Genomic DNA, 20,933 nt, shown 5'->3' on the forward strand with positions numbered 1-20,933 from the left:
GTGTGTCCCCCGTGTGTCCCCAGTGTGTCCCCAGTATCCCCAGTGTCCCCAGTGTGTCCCCAGTGTGTCCCCATTGTGTCCCCATTGTGTCCCCCGTGCCGGGCACAGCTCTGGGGTGACACAAGAGCTCGTCCCTTGGCAGCAGAGCCAGCTCTCTGCAGGGCACCGAGATGCTGGAGAGGCGTTTCCACCTCTGCCTGTGGGATCACAGAATCCTGGGATGGTTTGGGCTGGAAGGGAGCACAAATCTCACCTTGTTCCACCTCCCACCGTCCCAGGCTGCTCCAAACCCTGTCCAGCCTGGCCTTGGACGCTTCAGGGGTCTGGGGGCAGCCACAGGAACCTGTCCCAGGGTTTGCCCACCCTCCCGGGGAGGAATTTCTCCCTAAAACCAACCCTGCCCTCGGTTTCCAGCAGGCTCCAGGGAATATCTGAAAAAACCACAGGGGTCCCCAAACACGATGGGATGGGAATATCTGAATATCTGAAGGATATTCCAAGGAATATCTGAACAAAGCACGGGGAGCCCCAAACACGATGGGGTTGGAATATCTGAATATCTGAAGGATATTCCAAGGAATATCTGAACAAAGCACGGGGAGCCCCAAATACGATGGGGTTGGAAAGTCGGGGCAGTGCAGCTGCCTCAGAGGGAGGCTCGGAGATTCCCGAGCATGGGAAAGAGAAATCCGTGGGGAAGAGCCCTGGAGGGAGGAGGAGAGGACACGGCAGCCAAAGGACACCGGGATCCTGCAGGGGAATGCGGGGAGCGGCAGCTCCGAGGGGCTCTCACACCTGTCCTGGGAATGCTCCACCTTCCAGCACCCTGTGCCAGCTCCAGATGTGCCGCCCTGGCTCCAGATGTGCCGCCCTGGCTCCAGATGTGCCAGCCCAGCCCCGGATGAGATGAGCTGGCTCCAGGCGCAGCCCCAGCCGTGTGTCCCGGGCATTAAACACTGCCAGGACATCCCAAAGGTGAAATTCCCACGGAAACCCCCCCAGCCCTGCTCGGGGTGTGTGAACCCACACAAACCCAGCCGTTCCTACACCCCTACAGGCACACCGGACACTGGAACCACTTCCCCCCGTGGTGCCGGCCGGCTCCTGCTCTCACTTCCACAAAAATTCCCCGTCAAAACCCGGAGCAGCCCGGGTTTGCTGGCAGAGGGAGGCTCTGCTTTCCCCGGGGTGCAGGGAGGTAAATTCTGGTCCCCGACATTTCCTCCTGCGAGGCAGAGGCGGGAGCAGTGCGGGGTTTCCTGTGGTTGCAGTGTCTAATGAGGTTAACACTGTTTTTGAGGTTTAACTCTTCAAGCGACACGAAAAAGGAAGCCCCGGGCTCTGCAGAGCCGGGCTTTGGGAGCAGCAGAAAGGCGCTGGAGCATCCCTGGAGCATCCCTGGAGCATCCCTGGAGCATCCCTGGAGCATCCCTGGATCTCCCAGCCTCGGGAATGCTGTAACATCCTTGGATGAGCTCAGAGGGGGTGACACTCAAACACCCCCATCCCTCCAGGACTTTTCATTCCTCTGGGATCGCCAGGATCGTTCTCACCCTGCCAGCGCCCGGGGCTGTAACAATCCCCTGGGGACGGGCTCGGCTCTCCCGGAGTGTCTCCAGGTCCTGCCAGGACTTTGAGACGTCCCGAGGCTGCTGCTGGAAGGGATCTGGGTTTTCCCATGGACTGACTCACACCGGGAGGGAAACTCTGCTGCTCTGTGTGGGTCAGCCAGTGCTGCTGAGGATTGCCACATGTCCTGAGGATTGCCAAGGTAAAGATTCCCTGCTTTCCCCAGCTCCCAGCCCCCTGCTGGAACCGCAGAATATCCCAGCTCCTGCTCCTCACCCGCTGCTCCTGCGTTTATCCGCTCCTGGCGCAGCCACGGTGAAGATTCCGTGTGATTCGGGGGAGCAGCTTCTCCCCTCTTTATTCAATTCCCATTTCTTTAATGCACGAGGAGGCTTTACCAGAGTTGAGATCAAAGCCCAGCATCTCCAAATTGCCTCGTTCCTTCTGCTTTGGGGTTGGCAAACGCCTCTAAATTGGAATAAAAGCAGGAATGTGATTCCCAGCGGAGGCAGAGCCTGCGATCCCTCGGAGAGCTGGGCAGATTTAGAGTTTCCAGCTCTTCTCAGAGGACCCCAATTGCATTTTTTCATTAGCTCTGACTTGCAGAAGGTTCCAGGGCACTTGGGAACCGACAGCTTCTCTTTATAGGTCAGGTAATAGGGAGGCACTTGAAATTTGACTCACTCATGATGATCAGCCCTAAAACCAAACCAGGTCACCTCACCCTGCAGGAGAAATACCCGAGCACTCGCTGCTGCTGGGTTGAAAAACAGCATTTTGAAGCTTTTACTGTGGACTCTGAGCTCCCTGAGAGGAATCTCGCCATTCCTGACAGCAGGTATTGCACGGGGAAGGGAATGATGGAGAGTGGGGCTTGCCTGGGTGCTCAGCCCCGGACAGGTGAATGGAAGGGTTCAGGGCTGCTTCCCTGTGCCCACCTCCCACCCAGAGGGGTCTGTGGGGGTTTTGGGGCCACCCCATCTCCGGGGGGCTGGGGGTGCCTCGCTGGATGCTTCCAGGAGGATCCTTTGCTCGGAAAAGAGCGATTTCCCCCCAGGAGCTGCATTTCCCCTCCCCAGTCTGAGCCCTTCCAGCCCCACATTCCGAGTCCCACGGGGCTGGGCTTTCTTCCCTGGACTGTGGGAATTCTTCCGAAGGGGCTGTGGAGAGAGAAAGGGAACGGGGGGAAATTTAAGCAGCTTTGGTTGCAGGCACAAGGGTGACTCGTTGGGGACAGGGGGGATTTTGGGGCTGTCTCAAGGACTTCACTGCTGGGAAGAGCCGCGGCTCAGCCTGGGCAGGACCTGTGGGAAAGATATTAGGGAAAAAGGGAGTTTCTATCCCATAAAACCATGCCTGAGCATCCCCAGGGATGGAGACTGCAGGACAACAGCCCCACTCTGGCCACCTTTAAAGAGCTTTTTCTTAAGTTTAGCTGGAATTTCCTGATTTCCTGTCCTGGGCCACGCCGGGAGGAGTTTGGCTCCCTCACCTTTACTCCACAGCAGACATCCATTCCCGAGGATTTGCCCCCCTCGAGCCCCCTCCTCTCCAGGCTGAGCTGCTCCCCCAACCTTTCCACACATCCCAGGTGTTCCTGACCCTCAGGCACCTTTGGTGGGCTCATTCCAGCGTGTCCACCTCTCTCCCATCCCTGGAGCCGCCCCTCGGGATGGCTCTGAGCAGAGGGGCAGCTCCATCCTCTCCGGAGCAGGGCTGCTCACCTTTCCCTGCCACAAACCCACCCTGCCCCTACTGGAGCTGCTTTTCCAGGGGGATTTGCTCCATCCTTTTCCATCCCTCAGGCTATGCCGAGCGTGGGCCATGGCGGGGTCCGGTGAGGTTTTGGTGCTGCCCGTCCTGCTCTGCGTCCTGTGCCGAGGTGAGTGACCACGCCAGGGCCACCGCGCTGAGCCCTGAGCTCCTGCAGGACATTCGGGGTGGGAACGGGCAAAGACAGAGCTTGGAGGGGGAATGCCATGGCCTGCAGCTCCTTCTCCTTGGAGCGGGGCCGTTTCCAGCTCCTGTGCTGAGCTCTGGGCTCTGCCCTTTCCAGGAAGGGCAGATGGAGCCCGATAGCGCCCGAGAGCCGGGGCTGCTGCGGAGCCTCATCTGATAGGGAAGGGCAGCGCCTCCGCCGCCCTAATCTTGGGGATCAGAGCTCTCGAGAGCGCAGGTTATTTCCCTGCACTCATTTAAACGTTACAGCAAAACCTAAAATGGGTGAAACTGGAGGAACTGGCTGTTTCTGATCTGCTGGGATGAGTCACAGGGGCCGGGGCGCTGCTGCAGGCGGGGGGCTCATCCCAGGGGGGACCTCAGAGCTCACCCAGCCCTGGACAGGGACAATTTCCACTGTCCCGGGCTGCTCCAAATCCTACCCAACCTGGCTCTGGGCACTTCCAGAGACCCGGGGGCAGCCACAGCTCCTCTGTGCCAGGGTCTCCCCGCCCTCGGGGGGAACAATTTCTCCCCAGCATCACTCGTGATCCCTGACCGGGGCAGGGTGCAATCCCCCGGCTGCAGGATCCAGCCGTGCTGCTGCTGCTGCTGCTGCTGCATCCCGGGGAGCAGAGCAGCTCCCTGGGGATCCCTGCAGCTCCCTGGGGATCCCTGCAGCCCCTGCTGCTGTGGGACACCCCCGGAGCCCCCCCCGCTTTGGCACAGGTGCCGCAAACATGGAGTGCAAGGGGAGCGTCTGGATCGAGCCCGCGGCGGTGGTGAGGATGGGCTCCAACATCTCCATCGGCTGCCAGCCCTCCCTGAGCTGCCCTTCGCTCCAGCTCGACATCCTCCTCAACTACAGCCACGCTGAGGGCAGCCCGCTGTCCGGCGGCACCGTGAGGCTCCAGCTGCGCGATTTCAGGATGCCCTTGGCCACCGTGACCTGCTTCTCCCGCTGTGGGGACAGCCAGCGGTACGGGCTGGTGTGCGGAACGGAGCTGCGGGCGGGCTGTGAGTGCCCCCGATCCCCGAGCCCCCGGAGAACCGGCTCCGGCTCCTCCCGGTGCGGCCGTGCCCTCACCAGCCTCGCCCCGCAGACCCCCCGGACCCCCCCGGTAACCTGAGCTGCGCCACACCCGAGGGCTCGGGGAGCCTGGAGTGCAGCTGGGACCAGGGACAGGACACGCTCCTGCCCACCCGCCACAGCCTCCACCTGCGCAGGTGAGAGCCCGGGGCAGCGCGGAGGGGAGGGGGCGCGGGGGGTCACAGCCCTGGGTGACAGCCTCGGGTGACAGCCCTGGGTGACAGCCCTGAGTCACAGCCTCTGGTGACAGCCCTGGGTGACATCTCTGGGTCACAGCTCTGGGTGACATCTCTGGGTCACAGCCCTGGGTGACAGCCTCTGGTGACAACCCTGGGTGACAGCTCTGGGTCACAGCCCTGGGTGACATCTCTGGTCACAGCCTTGGGTGACAGCCCTGGGTGACAGCCTTGGGTGACATCTCTGGGTGACATCTCTTGGTCACGGCCCTGGGTCACAGCCCCTGGTCGCAGCCCCTGGTGACAGCTCTGGGTTACAGTCCCTGGTCACAGCCCCTGGTCACAGCTCTGGGTTACAGTCCCTGGTCACAGCCCTGCGTGACAGCTCAGGGTCACAGCTCTGGGTCTCAGCCCCTGGTGACAGCCCCTGGTGACTGCAGAGCTGCCGTGCCCCAGTTCCACTTCCTACAGCTCACGTTTTGTCACCTCCTGCCCGAGAACCACACGTTCCACCGCAAGAGCTCTAGTGGTCACCCCGCTCACATTCCAGCAGCTCCCAGCGGCTTGGGAGCTCTCTAAATACAAAGAGAGATAAAGAGAGGACGAGCCCAACGCTGCCCAAACCCCAAAACCAAAATTCCAGTGTGAAGCTGAAGCAGAGGAGCTGGCTTTGTTCCACAGCCCTGCCCTGGGACACTCCCTGCCACCCAGTCCCCACGGCACCAGCCTGGCAGGCTCTCAGCTACCCTGGCTCCATGTAAAGACCTTCATCCCATCATTTGGAAGCTCAGGGACAAAGCTCCTGCCTGAATTTGCTTGGGATCCAACCATGCAGAGTTCCCTTCCCACTCTGAAAATCCAAACAGCAGTGCAGGGAAGGGAAGGGGTTTGGTTTAGCGGTGGCAAACTCCGGGTTTGGGGATGGCCATGGCCTGGTGACACCTCAGGACCGGGGTGGTGGTGCCAGCGGGTGTGTGGAGCTGGGATGGGCACTGACAGGGCTGCATCTGCTTCCAGGGTGGTGGCAGAGGATGAGGAGGATGAGGAAGAGAAGATCTTCCCTGCAGACTCACCTGTGCCGCTGAGAGAGCTGAACAATGAGAGCCTCTACTCGGTGTGGGTGCAGGCCAGCAACGCGCTGGGCACTGCCCGCTCGGGCCCCCAGCACCTCAGCCTGCAGGAGATCGGTATGGCCATCATCCATCCATCAGCCATCATCCATAAATCATCCATCCATGATCTATCCATCATCCATCCATCCATCCATCCATCCATCCATCCATCCATCCATCATCCATCCATCATCCATCCATCATCCATCCATCCATCATCCATCCATCCATCCATCATCCATCCATCCATCCATCATCCATAAATCATCCATCCATCATCCCTCATCCATCATCCATCAGCCATCATCCATAAATCATCCATCCATAAATCATCCATCATCCATCATCCATCCATCCATCCATCCATCCATCATCCATCATCCATCCATCATCCATCATCCATCCATCCATCCATCATCCATCATCCATCCATCATCCATCCATCATCCATCATCCATCCATCCATCCATCATCCATCATCCATCCATCATCCATCATCCATCCATCCATCCATCCATCCATCCATCATCCATCATCCATCCATCATCCATCATCCATCCATCCATCCATCCATCATCCATCATCCATCCATCATCCATCATCCATCCATCCATCCATCATCCATCATCCATCCATCATCCATCCATCATCCATCATCCATCCATCCATCCATCATCCATCCATCATCCATCATCCATCCATCATCCATCATCCATCCATCCATCCATCATCCATCCATCCATCATCCATCCATCCATCCATCCATCCATCCATCCATCCATCCATCATCCATCATCCATCATCCATCCATCATCCATCCATCCATCATCCATCATCCATCCATCCATCCATCATCCATCATCCATCCATCCATGATCACCACAGTGTGCTGTGCCTGTGCATGGCCACCCACACTGCCCAGCCCTGCAGTGTCACTCTGGGGACTTTGGGGACCCCCCTGAGCACCAGGACAGTCCCCACCCCACCCCTTCCCGTGTTTCCCCGCAGTGGTTCCCGCTCTGCCCGTGATCATCGGTGCCGAGACCTCGGAGACGTCCCCTGCCATCACCAGCACGCGCTGGAGGAGCCGGACGCGGCTGCAGAACGTGCAGTGCCAGGAGAGGCACCGAGTCATGGGCACCCCAGTGTGGCACGTGAGAGCCCCACATGTCCCCCACACGTCCCTGTTCCAGAGATGGGTGTCCCGTTCCTGCTGGAGACCCCCTGGGCAATGGGAACATTCTGGGGTCATTCCAAGGTGCCCCCTGTGCCGGGGGGTGGTGGGGAATGGGCACCAGGCAGATCCTGCTTTGGGGACCAGGAGAGCAGATGGCCTCGTGGGCAGGGTTATCCCGGCTTTTTAAACCAAAAAACAGAATTCCAAAGATTCCCCGACGTTCTGCTCTGCAAGGACAAGGCACAAAATCCTCTGGGACACTCAACTCCAGCGGGGCAGCTCCAAGTGGAGCCCTTTGGGAGCATCCCCGAGTTCCAGCAGGACCGAGCCCGGATCCCAGGAGCCCCAAAATCCCGGCGGGGGAGGAATGGCGGTGGGGGGCTCTGACACACGAGGGGGGCGGTGGGGACCCGCTCCTCCAGCTCCTCCCTTCCCCCGCAGGTGGAGCTGTGTGACACGGTGACACCGGCGGGTCCCCGCTGGCAGCACGAGCTGCAGAGCGACACCGAGTTCGTGTTCCAGGTCCGGTGCCGGCTCCGCACCGCCCGCAACCCCTGGAGCGCCTGGAGCCCCCCCTTCCTCTACAGAACCCCCGAGACAGGTGGGCTCAGCCCCGGTGACACCCATGGGTGGCGTTTGTCACCCCCGGCACGGCTGCCCGGGGTTTCAAACCCTGCGGATGTGGCACTTGGGGACGAGGGACAGCGGTGGCCTTGGCGGGGCTGGGAATGGTTGGGCTCGATGTTCTCTGAGGGCTTTTCCGAGCAGATTCCGCGGTCTTTTACCGGCTTGATTGCTCCCCTGGGTGGAAAAATCACATCAGTCGAGGGGCCGCGACAAATCCCTGTCCCCATGTCCCCTCCCCTGCCGGTCGGGAGGGGCTTCCCGGGGGCTGCGGGTGTGTGGGAGCCCTGGGGTGCCCTGCGGTGTCCCCCGGGTGTCACAGTGTCCCCCCGGGTGTGTCCCGGTGCCCTCCTGGGGGTGTCCCGGTGTCGCCGGGGGGTGTCCCGGTGTCCCCCCGGCTGTCCCGGTGTCCCCCCGGGGCTGTCCCGGTGTCCCCCCGGCTGTCCCGGTGTCCCCCCGGGGCTGTCCCGGTGTCTCCCCGGTGTCCCCCCGGCTGTTCCGGTGTCCCCTGGGGGGTGTCCCGGTGTCCCCCCGGGGGTGTCACGGTGTCCCCTCCTCCGCAGTCCCCGCCGCTCCCGCTGTGTGGCGGCGCCTGGGTCCGGCCCTGCCGAACGGCAGCCACGAGGTGACGATCTTGATCAAGGTAAGGCGCTTTTGGGGCAGCCTCTGCCAATTTTCGGCTCTGCCGCTCCTCCCCGAGCAGCCGGACGGCAGCAAAACCTCTCCATCCCCTCCAGGCTAGAGCCCAGCCGAGGGCTCGGTGTCCCGGTGGTGGCTCGGTGTCACCCACGCGTGTCCGTGTCCCGCAGCCTGCCCGGGATACCCGGGGGAGGAACCTGAGCTTCGCCGTGTCCGCGCAGAGCCCCGAGGGGCGGCGGCTGCTGTGCTTCACCTCCGGCTCCGAGTGCTCGGTCCTGGTGCCGCCGGGAGCCCGCAGCCTCCTCGTCACCGCCCGCAATTCCAAAGGGAGCTCCAGCCCTGCCAGCATCCCCCTGGAGCGGGGGGAGGCTCGGGAAGGTAGGATGGCAGCTCCCGGGGAACCGGGAAATGCTGCCGGCAGAGCTCTGCCCGCGCCACCGAGAGAGCACAAAATCCTCCGGACAAATCCAGAGTCCCCCGGAGATGCTCCACAGTTGTTTAAGGAATTCTGGGGTGCTTTGGGTTGAGAGAGTCCCTAAAGCCCATCTCATTTCACTGTTCCAGGACAGCTCCCACTGTCCCAGGCTGCTCCAAACCCATCCAGCACTGCCAGGGATCCAGGGGCAGCCCCAGCTGCTCTGGGAATTCCATCCCAGCCCCTCCCCACCTTCCCAGGGAACAATTCCTGCCCAAGATCCCGTCCAGCCCTGCCCTCTGGCACTGGGAGCCATTCCCTGGCTCCTGTCCTTCCATCTCTGATCCCAAGCCCCTCTCCAGCTCTCCTGGAGCCCCTTTAGGCTCTGGAATCTCAGCCCTTCACCTCCCAAGGCTGCAGCAGCAAAGTAAAAAATCAGTTTGTCGGCTGGCAAAGCCAAGGGTGCAAAAGCTGCTCCCTCTGCCAGCCCCCACTCTGAGCTGGGCCCCTCCAAACTGGAAAAGAACAGAAAAAAAAAATCCTTTCTAAATCATTTTAGGACCATCTCATGCTCCCTGTGCCCCGGGCTGTGGTTTTCCCCACAGCCACGCTCTCCTAGGTCTGAAAAACGTCTTTGAATGAGCAATGGGAGGGGAAAGTCCCATTCGAGCTGAGGACAAATAGATGACTAAAAAGAAACTGAAGAGAAATAAGGTGGAAAAAATTCTCTAAGCTCTGGTGTTTATCAGAACCGTGCACGTTTCTGGTAAGAAGGGACAGGTGAAACATTTCAGGAACGTGACAGAGCCGAGGATGTTTGGGATTTGCAAGCACAGAACTCCACATCTGGCTGGGGATGAGCACAGCTGGCCAGGAGGGCCAAGGGCACGCGGGCAGTGCCAGCCCAGGAGAGGCTGGAGAGAGTCCAGGGCAGGGAACAGAGCTGGGAAAGGGCTGGAGAATCCCTGAGGGAGCCGGGAAGGGGCTGGAGAATCCCTGAGGGAGCTGGGAAGGGGCTGGAGAATCCCTGAGGGAGCTGGGAAGGGGCTGGAGAATCCCTGAGGGAGCTGGGAAAGCTCAGCCTGGAGCAAAGGAGGCTCAGGGGGAATTTCTGGCTCTGCACAAGTCCCTGGCAGGAGGGGACAGCCGGGGGGATTTGGGATCTGCTCCCAGGAACAGGGACAGGAGAGGGAACGATCCCAGGCTGGGCCAGGGGAAGCTCAGGGTGGATTTCATGAAAATTCCCTCATGGAAAACTTTTCCAGCCCTGGCACAGCTGCCCAGGGCAGGGGTGGAATCCCCATCCCTGGAGGAATTCAAAAGCCACAGGGATGTGTGACCACAGATCAGAGGTGCCCTTGATCTTTAGGGTCTTTTCCAGCCTAAATAATTCCATGAAATACAGATCAATACATAAAGATAAATTAATATCTATTTTTTTTTGTCTGTTTATATATAAACCCACCTTATTCTGTAATTTCCTATTCACCCTTAGAAGGAAAATCACATTTCCCCTGGGCTTGGCTGACTCTCCATTCTCCAAGGATGAGTTTTGACATTCCCTTTCCCTCTTTCTCCACAGAATTCCCGGCACCAGGAGCTGTGGAGGTGAAGGCTGAGAATCAGAGCAGGTTCCTGGTTTGGTGGCAGCGCCCCCGGCACAGCCGGAGCTCCCCGCTCTGGTTTGTGCTGGAGTGGATTTCCAGCTCCCAGCACGGCCAGGACCAGCTGCTCCTCTGGGAAAAAATCCCACAGCACCAAACACACACCTACATCCAAGGTAAAACATCCCAGGAATCCCTGTTCCCCTTGGTGCGGCTCATCGAGATGGTGTAAATCCAAAAAATATAGACTGTAAGTTCAAAATGGAGATTATAAATCCAAAAATGTAGAGTATAAATCAAAAAAATATTGAGTATAAATCCAAAATTAGAGTATAAATTAAAATATAGAGTATAAATCCAAAAATATAGAGTATAAATCCAAAAATATAGAGTATAAATCCAAAAATATAGAGTGTAAATCCAAAAATATAAATTCAAATATATAGAGTATAAATCCAAAAATATTGAGTGTAAATCCGAAAATATAAAGTATAAGTCCAAAATAGAGTATAAATCCAAAAATAAAGAGTATAAATTAAAAAAATAGAGAGTATAAGTCCAAAAGTATAGAGTAAAAATTAAAAAATAGAGTATAAATCCAAAAATAGAGTATAAATCCAAAAATAAAGAGTATAAATTCAAAAATAGAGTATAAATTCAAAAATATAGAGTATGAATTCAAAAATATAGAGTATGAATTCAAAAATAGAGTATAAATTCAAAAATATAGACTATAAATCAAAAAATATAGAGTATAAATCCAAAATATAGATTATAAATAAAAAAATGTATATTATAAATCCAAAAACAGAGTATAAATCCAAAAATATAGAGTATAAATCCAAAATTAGAGTATAAATTAAAATATAGAGTATAAATCCAAAAATATAGAGTATAAATCCAAAAATATAAATTCAAATATATAGAGTATAAATCCAAAAATATTGAGTGTAAATCCAAAAATATAGAGTATAAATCCAAAATATAGATTATAAATCAAAAAATGTATATTATAAATCCAAAAACAGAGTATAAATCCAAAAATATAGAGTATAAATCCAAAAATATGGAGTATAAATTAAAAAATAGAGTATAAATCCAAAAATATAGAGTATATATTAAAATATAGAGTATAAATCCAAAATAAAGATTATAAATCCAAAATATAGATTATAAATCAAAAAATGTAGATTATAAATCCAAATAGAGTATAAATCCAAAAATAGAGTATAAATCCAAAAATATAGAGTATAAATCCAAAAATATAGATTATAAATCAAAAATAGATATTATAAACCCAAAATAGGGATTATAACTCCAAATATAGATTATAAACCCAAAATATAGATTATAACTCCGAAAAATAGACTGTAACTCCAAATATAGATTATAACTCCAAATACAGACTGTAACCCCAAAATATAAATTATAACCCCAAAATATAAATTATAACTGCAAAATAGAGATTGTAACCCCAAAATAGAGATTGTAACCCCAAAATAGAGATTGTAACTCCAAATATGGATTATAAACCCAAAATATAGATTATAACTCCGAAAAATAGATTATAACTCCAAATATAGATTATAACTCCAAATACAGATTGTAGCCCCAAAATATAAATTATAACTCCAAAATAGATTATAACCCCAAAATAGAGATTGTAACCCCAAAATAGAGATTAAAACTCCAAAATAGAGATTATAACCCCAAAATATAATTTATAACCCCAAAATAGAGATTATAAAGGCAGCTTCATTTGAATTGGAGCCCCTGCCCGTTTGTTTTTGGGGAGTGGGGCTGTGAAGAGCCCTGAGGGGAGGAGGAGGAGGAGGAGGAGGGGAGAAATCGGAGATTTGAGGGCAAAAAATGAGATTTGGGTCTCTGGTGAGGAACACAGGGAAAGGAGGTGAGGAAAATGAAGTCAAGGTGAACGGGAACAGCAGCAGACCCACCAAGGTAAATCCATCTGCATCCTCTGGCTGCTCAATCCCAAACCCCTGAGCAAGCCCAGAGGCTTCAGAGGAGATAAAAAAGCTCATTTTGAGGGTGAAGCTCATTTTGAGGGTAAATCTCATTTTTCCCGGCGGCAGGAGCTCCCCTGAGCGTGTGGCTGTACGCGGTGTATCCCGACGGGATCAGCAGAGCCGGCTCCAGCCCAGGTGAGCAGGATGGGATCCTCACACAGGGATTCCTCAGCTTCAGGAACAGGATAAACCCTCCCCAGCCAGCAGGATTGGAAAATAGAGGGGTTAATCCATGGATTTGTATAAAAGCCATCTCTAGCCAGGCTCTGCTCCCCTGCACACACCCAAAACACCCAAGAACATTTTCCTTCACCAGTGGAGCCGTTGTCTCTTTCCCTGGCAGAAAAGTGAGGCTGCAAATGCAGAATTCCCGAGGAAATGTTGGGGATAAAGCAAAATCCAGCAAAGAGCTTTTCCAGGGAGCAGCTGGGCAGAGCCAGCCTGGAGTGGGAGCCACAGGAGGGACAACTTCAGCTGGATCAGCGCTGGGAACGGCTTGAGGGAAGGAAAATCATCATCATCATCATCATCATCCTCATGGCTGGGGGTGGCTTTGGGTGTCCTCAGGAGATCAGAGCAGGGTCTGAGTTCCTCCCAGGGCTGAGGATTAACCAGAGCCCCAGGGCAGGGGGTGGAAGGGCCAGGAGAGGCTGGGCAGGGCCATTGAGGGCTGGCAGGACCAGAGGCACCTGCAGGTGACAGCTGAGGGTGTCCCCAGCCCTGGTGCCCTCGGAGATGGATCCTCTGCAGCTGCCCAGGGATTCCTCCTGTGCCCAAAGGGCTCCGTGGCTCTGCCCGGCAGCTCTGGGAGCTGGAAGTTCTTCCCAAGGGATGGAAGCAGGCGCTGCTGGCTGGCTGTGCCATTCCTGGGCACTGTCCTCAGGCCAGGACCCTTCCCTGTGGCACCAAAACTTTGTCAAGGATGAGGGATCCCGAGGGAATTGCTGAACCTGGTCAGGATCCAAGCTGGCCACTGATTTTAGCAGAAAGAAGAAGACCTTGGCAGGGTCCTCAGCTGCAGATCTTCCCTCTCTGCATGGAAATAATGGGGGAATTAATTCCCAGGTTCAGGCACTGGGGGAAATCTCAGAATCCCAAAGGGTTTGGGATGGGAAGGACCTGAAATCCCACCCAGAGCCACCCCAGCCATGGCAGGGACACTTCCCCTGGTCCAGGCTGCTCCAAACCCATCCAGCCTGGCCTTGGACACTCCAGGGATCCACAACTTCTCTGGAAAACCTTTACACAGCCTGGGAGTGCTCAGGAAAAACCATGGAGCTCCCCAGAGGGGCTGGATCCTTGGTTTGGCTGCTGAGGGGAGGGATGTGCAGGGAAGAGGTTTTGTAGACTGGGACAGATATTGATCAACATTTTGTTTAATTGGATCTCTGGGAAATGGGAGATTGTGGAGAGCCCAGGCAGAGCTGGAGTCATTCCAGCTTTGGGGAGCTTCATTTTCCTCATCATGCCGTTATTTATTTTCCTAAAATGATGAAGCCAGGGCAGGTTTTGTGTCAGCCACAGCCCTGGGAATGAAGCACAGACATTTTCCCCTCTCTGTGTTGCAGTCCCTGCGGAGGAGCCGCTCCTGGGCAGCGCTCAAGGTGAGATGTCCCAGGGTAAGGAGGGCAGCTCCGCCTTGCTAAGCCCAGCTTGTCTTGGCCTCAGGGGGGAGGTTTAACCCCAGCAGCTCCTGGCTGTGGGAATTGAGAGCTCCCAAATACTTTGGGGAGGTCAGAACCCAAAAAAAAAAGACATTTTCACTCCGTGGGGACAGTGGTGCAGGAAAGGCCGCGGTGTTCTCGGGGATGAGCAACACCCACAGAGCAAAAACTTTGAGTTTTGCGTTCTAGTGAGGTTCAAATATAACCTCCAGCACCAGGAAAATATCAAATTAACCTGTGAGAGAGTGAATCCCTGAGCCCCAGGAGTGACCTCCTCCCTCTCACCCCCTTCCTCACAGATGACATCAGGGTTTTCCTGGGACTCAGCCTCAGCCTGCTGGGATTGTCGGTTCTTTTCGCAATTGTGATGTTCAAAAAATCAGTCAGGAAAAGGTATTCCTTTCTCCCCCATATCTTTCTTCTTAATTTCTTATTATTTACTAATTATTATTTCCAATTCATCTTATTTTTTTAATTTTTTTTTTTTTTTTTTTTTTATGTAGAAGAAATATAAAATTTCTTCTGGGATGTTTTAAAATCAACTACAGGGTCCTTTTCACCTCAGCCTGGGGTCAATGTCACACGTGTTTCAGGTTGTTGTATGAAGACTTTTTGGTGCTCTACAGTAAGGCAGAGAGCAACCACAAGAGTAAAATAAAATTAGTATAATTTTATTATATATATTATATATTATATTATTATAATTATATAAAATATAAAATATAATATATAATATAAAATATAATATATTATATATAATTTGATCATATAATATATTATTATATTATATTATTATATATATTATTCTATTCTATTCTATTCTATTTATTCTATTATATTTATTATATTAGATTATATTTATTATATTATACATTATTATATTATTCTTATATTACATATTATATTATAATATTATATTATATTAATAATATAATGAAATATTATATATTAAAATATATATTATTATATTATATTATATTCATTATATTATATTATTATATTCATAATATAATAAAATATTATATATTAAAATATATATTAATTATATATTTTAACTATACAATATATATAATAATAAAATATATATTATTATATATATATAATATATATTTATGTATATTATATACTATATTATTTTTTATTTATATTATATATATATATATATTTCATATAAAATGAAAATTAAATTAGTGAGATTGGAGAAAGGGGAACCCCGAGTTTCCAAGCCCCTCTCAAAGGCTGGGTGTTATTCACATGTCCTTCCAGACACTTTTATCCTGCAGGAGGAATATCTGGGCAATAAATTGAATTTAAATTTGGGGTTTGTTTTTGTCCTTCCTACCCAGACAGTTTTATCCTGCAGGAGGAATATCTGGGCAATAAATTTGATTTAAATTTGGGGTTTGTTTTCTCCCTGCTGGTGAAGGACTAAGGCCACCCTTGTGTCCCTCTTGCCCAAGTGGCTCTTTGAAGACTTTCCCCGCATGGAGAACAGCAAAGTGGTGAAGTCACTCCAGGTGAGGGCAGAGTTTTCTCCTGGCTTTGCTTCCCCTCAGGTTAAAGCTTGGATTCCCACAATCACGGAATTATCCAGGTTGGAAAATCCCTCGGAGATCGTTGAGTCCCCAACCATTCCCAGCAGTGCCAAGGCCACCAGTGCCCGTGTCCCCAAGTGCCACATCCACGGGGATTTTAAATCCCTGCAGGGATGGGGACTCCAGCCCTGTGCCAGCGCTGCCCAGCCCTTTCCACAGAGAAATTTTCCCCAAAATCCAGCTTAAACCTCCCCTGAGGTCATTTCCCCCGGTAATTCCTTGTTCCCTGGGAGAGGGCAGCTCGCTGGGAACTGTGAGCAGCGTGGGTGGGAGGAGGTTCAAGGTGCTGGGAACAGCTCAGGAATCATTTCCCAGGCATTTGGAGGTGTGTGGGAGCCTGGATTAGCTGAGGTCTTTAAACCTTAATTCCACATTCCCTGTATGGCCACAGCTCCGGGCTGGGAGGGACCTTGGAGCTCATCCCACTCCATCCCCTGGGCCAGGTTTGCTCCGAGCCCTAATTCCATCTCTCCTAGAACAGATTTTTCCAGTTTGTTGCCACATCCATCATCTTTCCCCAGGACCAGGGCGATTTCCCCAGCGAGAGCCCCCAGGAGCCGTTCCCAGCCTGCGGTGACCCCGCGGTCACGGAGCTCCAGGAGGTTCCGGCGCAGGAGCGGAGCGAGAAGCTGGACAGGGAGGAGCACGGGGAGCTGCCCAGGAGCGTGGTGGTGACCCCCAGCAGCCCAAACCCAGAGCAGCTCGGAGCCTACAAACCCCAGCTCTCCATCGGGACCACACCGGGATACGTCGCCGCCGGGATTCACCCGCAGCCCGCGGCCGCTCCGACAGCGGAGATGGGAATCTTCTCCCAGGACTACAGCAACCCTGTCCCCCAGCTGTGGCAGCAGCAGGGGGGACCAGCCCAGCTGTGCCTGCTGGAGAAGATCCACCTGGTCCTGAACAGCAGCCAGGCGTTCCCAGAGCCGGTGGGACCCGGATCCTTCCCGGAGAAGCGCTGGGAGCAGAGGCCGCCCAGCGATGTCCCGGAGCAGATGCTGGTACCTGAGGAGCTGCTGTCCTGCCTCAGAGCTGTCAACAGGGAGCCTGTGGATGGAAATCCCTGCTTCCCACAGAGCATGGGAGGGCTGTTTGGAGAGAGGCTGGAACTGGGATAAAGCCCTGGAGCACTGGGATTGCCAGTGGAAGAAGCAGAGCAAAGCTCCGGGTTGGAATTCTGCCCTCTTACCTCGCTGCAGGTTCTTGGGGCTGCCTGGGGATCTTGGGCCAGGAAATCCCAGTTTTAACCTCAGCTCAACTGGCAGAAGCAAAGAACCCACCAAGCTTGGATTCCTGGAATGCTGAGCAGGAGATTCCTGCAGGGTGCAATAACTTCAGTTACTGCTCAACATCGTCCTCTCCTCAAAGATTTGGAGCATTTCATTCCCAAAGGTTTGGAGCATTTCATTCCCAAAGGTTTGGAGCATTTCATTCCCAAAGGTTTGGAGCATTTCATTCCCAAAGGTTTGGAGCATTTCATTCCCAAATGTTTGAAGCATTTCATTCCTGAAGATTTGGAGCATTTCATTCCCAAAGGTTTGGAGCATTTCATTCCCAAAGGTTTGGAGCATTTCATTCCCAAAGATTTGAACCATTTCATTCCCAAAGGTTTGGAGCATTTCATTCCCAAAGGTTTGGAGCATTTCATTCCCAAAGGTTTGGAGCATTTCAATTCCAAAGGTTTGGAGCATTTCAATCCCAAAGGTCTGGAGTATTTAATTCCCAAAGTTTTGGAGCATTTCATTCCCAAAGGTTTGAACCATTTCATTCCCAAATGTTTGAAGCATTTCATTCCTGAAGATTTGGAGCATTTCAATTCCAAAGGTCTGGAGCATTTCATTCCCAAAGATTTGGAGCATTTCATTCCCAAAGGTCTGGAGCATTTCATTCCCAAATGTTTGAAGCATTTCATTCCTGAAGATTTGGAGCATTTCATTCCCAAAGGTTTGGAGCATTTCATTCCCAAAGATTTGGAGCATTTCATTCCTAAAGGTCTGGAGCATTTCATTCCCAAAGGTTTGGAGCATTTCAATCCCAAAGGTTTGGAGCATTTAATTCCCAAAGGTCTGGAGTATTTAATTCTCAAAGTTTTGGAGCATTTCATTCCCAAAGATTTGAACCATTTCATTCCCAAATGTTCAGAGCACTTCATTCCTGGAGCTAATTGCAGTTAAAACAGATAAAAAAAAATCCCTCAGACATCCTGGCAGAGATGTGGAAAATATTTTGGGATTGCTCCTGAGGAGCAGACACAGCACCAAGGAGGATTTCTGTACCAATTTCTGTCTCACACGGGTGCCAAGAACATGGAGCCTTTTCTGTCCTTCATTTTCCTCCCATTCCCAAAAAAAACCTGCCAGGCTGATTTAAAATCCCTCTGAATCTCTCACTGGCCAAATCCTTCCCTTTGGGTGAGGGATTTCTCATCCCACAGTTCTTCATCACGCTGTGGGGAGAAAAATGGGATTTATCAGGCACAAGAACATGAATTTGGACACCCAGAAGGTGAAACACAGCAGCCTCCTTCCCCCAGCAGCCCTGAAAACATTTCCAGGTGCTCTGGGACTTAGAAAACATTCCCAAATAATTTATATTTTTTTCCCCCAATTTTTCCTAAGCACTGTGAGCATTTCTCCACCAGCTGTGGCACAAATGGATTAATTTTGCTGTTTTTCCTCTCAGTAGTTCCAAAGCACCTTGGTGGGTGCTGTGCCTGTTCCTTTACACCCCCAGGAATCTGTCCCTGCTTCCAGAGGAGCAGTGACCTGGCAAGGAGGGTGAGGATTCTTCTTCAGATCAGCACAAAAAGTTCAGAAATGTGAGTGTGGCACTGCAGGGAGCCTAAAATTAGTGAGTGCTGCCCGTGCAGGAAGGAAATTGTACATGAGCAGCTTTCATCAGTGTGAGGTGGGGAAGGTTTTTATTTTTTCTCAATGTCCACATCCTGAGGCTTGTGCTGCCAAACCTCGAGGGGGGAAATGCTCCTCTTGCCTGGAAAGAGAGCTGCTGCTGCATTTCAGGGAGCTGCTGGCTGGATTTGCAGCCCCAGGAGCACAATTCCTGCTCTTCCAGCAGGGATGGAGCGATCCCAGCTCCCACCATGGGCAGAGAGCCATCGGTGCCAGCCCTCCTCGGGAGGTAAAAGGAAATATTTCTGTTTTCCATGGGTTCAGCTGGAAAATCTGGGCTGGGAAGGGCACAAATACACAGAGAGAGAGATAAATTTAGGGATAAATGCCCAGGGAAGCTGTGGTTGCCCCTGGATCCCTGGCAGTGCCCAAGGCCAGGCTGGAGCAGGTGGGAGGTGTCCCTGCCGTGGCAGGGGTGGCTCTGGATGGGATTTAAAGTCCCTCCCAACCCAAACCTTTCTGGGATTCTGTGATCCCAAACACCATCCCAGGCTGCTCCAAGCCCCATCCAACCTGGAACACTTCCAGGGATGGGGCATCCCATGAATCCCATCACAAAGTCACTCTGGACTGATTTAACATCTCAGGGTTCCCCATTTCCCTCAAATATTACAAACTCCTTTGTATTTTTGCTCTCATGTTTTTCTATCCCCTGTTTAAAGCTCTTTTTTTACTGTTGGCAGTCAGATCCAGAGCCAGAGATTCCCACTTGTTGTTGATCAGCTCAGGAATGAATTCCATGATTTTCACGACCCACAGAGATGCTCCACGGTGCTGCCTCATCACTGCCAAGGTTCTAACAAAACCACACTAAAAAAAAAAAAAGGACTTTTTATACAAAAGGAAAGAGGGAACAAATGGAAAGAAACAAGAAATGGGGTGCAGACAGTTCAGGGGGGCTGGAGAACAGAGATCCACCCACTCCTGCTCCATCCCATCAGAGCAGGATGTGTCTATGGGGAGCAGCTCAGGGCTGCAAGGAGATCCCACCACCACCAGAGCTCAGCCAGAGACTCCCCTGTGGGACCTGTTCACCTCTTCAAAAAGTCAGCTTGGAAATGATTTAAAGCGAAACGAGGATAAAGAAACAATAAATGAATTTAACACACAATAAATGACGCATTCAACGCTCGTCTGAGTCAGGCTTTTGAACCCTCTGTGCCATTGCCATGCAGGAGGACGTGGAATTCATTCTGGTTTCAGGTTGGCAGCACAGAGAGCTGGGTTTAGGCTCAGCTTAGTCACCAACTGATGGTGTGACTTCATCTGCCTCTGATCTGCAGAGTCTGCAGCTGGTGAAGGCTCAGGAGGGAAGGTAAAAGTGCTTTAAACCCCTGGGGAGGAGCAGCAGGAGCAGGAGGTGACAGAAACATCCTCTGAGAACCTCCTGCAGCTGGGTTTTACCCCCTGCTCGCCCCGTCAGTGAATTGTGGGAGAGGTTGGGTGGCAGACAAAGGCGCTGCAGGGGCTAAAATTGGATTTCAGGCTGGGAGGTTTCACAGAGCTCAGTAACACCCCGAGACCTTGGGGGATTTCTGAGTGCACTGAGAGGAGATCAAAGCCCAGATTGTGGCCAAGGCTCGTGCAAAGCTGCAAAGAAGTGCCTGGGTCAGCAGAAGCCTTCTGAAAACGTGGTGGGGCTAAGGCAGCGGCAGCTGGGGCGGCCTCGCAACAAAACTGGGAGAAATCATTAAAAATGATGGGATTTGGGGGAGCCTGTCCCTTCCCTGAGCCTTTGAGGGGTTTTGGGAGGAGGAGGAGGAGTCCTGACAGGGCTGAGCTCAGGGGCACAGACCAAAGGAGAGGATGTGAGAGCTGAGGCTGTGCTTTGGGCCCCAAATGTCATCTTCCCAGGATAAATCCCATGAGAACGGCACCGGGAAAGCCGTGGGAGCAGGGCTGGAATGGAAGAGAAGAGCAGAACACAGGGAATGAGCAATGAATTACAGAGGTGATGTAAGAGGGGAGATTCTCTCCTCACAGCCAGGAGTTAACCTTGCCACAGGGACACAGAAAACATCACAGTCCAATAAAGGATACAGATGTTGTGTCTTCTGTGCATCATCATCTCCTGGAGCAGCATCAAACCCTCCTGGAGCAGCATCAAACTCTCCTGAGCAGCACCAAACTCTCCTGGAGCAGCACCAAACTCTCCTGGGGCAGCACCAAACTCTCCTGGAGCAGCACCAAACTCTCCTGGGGCAGCACCAAACTCCCCTGGAGCAGCACCAAACTCTCCTGGAGCAGCACCAAACTCCTGGAGCAGCACCAAACTCCCCTGGAGCAGCACCAAACTCTCCTGGAGCAGCACCAAACTCTCCTGGGGCAGCACCAAACTCTCCTGGAGCAGCACCAAACCCTCCTGAGCAGCACCAAACCCTCCTGAGCAGCACC

General features: G+C 52.3%; 1 protein-coding gene across 1 annotated transcript; it reads left to right on the top strand.

Moving 5' to 3' along the window:
- Nucleotides 1-101: 101 nt before the first annotated feature.
- On the top strand, nt 102-17,095 carry IL23R (interleukin 23 receptor). The gene is made up of 18 exons (XM_058843080.1): nt 102-975; nt 1,058-1,198; nt 1,301-1,771; nt 2,218-2,407; nt 3,375-3,451; nt 4,237-4,524; nt 4,611-4,734; nt 5,791-5,960; nt 6,894-7,039; nt 7,504-7,663; nt 8,250-8,329; nt 8,496-8,703; nt 10,323-10,520; nt 12,438-12,506; nt 13,940-13,975; nt 14,335-14,428; nt 15,462-15,552; nt 16,152-17,095. Exons 3-18 carry the CDS (start codon nt 1,471-1,473, stop codon nt 16,746-16,748), a joined length of 2,829 nt encoding a protein of 942 aa, XP_058699063.1. The 5' UTR covers nt 102-975; nt 1,058-1,198; nt 1,301-1,470; the 3' UTR covers nt 16,749-17,095.
- Nucleotides 17,096-20,933: the final 3,838 nt, after the last annotated feature.

The sequence above is a fragment of the Poecile atricapillus genome, chromosome 7 (assembly GCF_030490865.1).
Source record: "Poecile atricapillus isolate bPoeAtr1 chromosome 7, bPoeAtr1.hap1, whole genome shotgun sequence".
Classification (NCBI taxonomy): Eukaryota; Metazoa; Chordata; class Aves; order Passeriformes; family Paridae; genus Poecile; species Poecile atricapillus.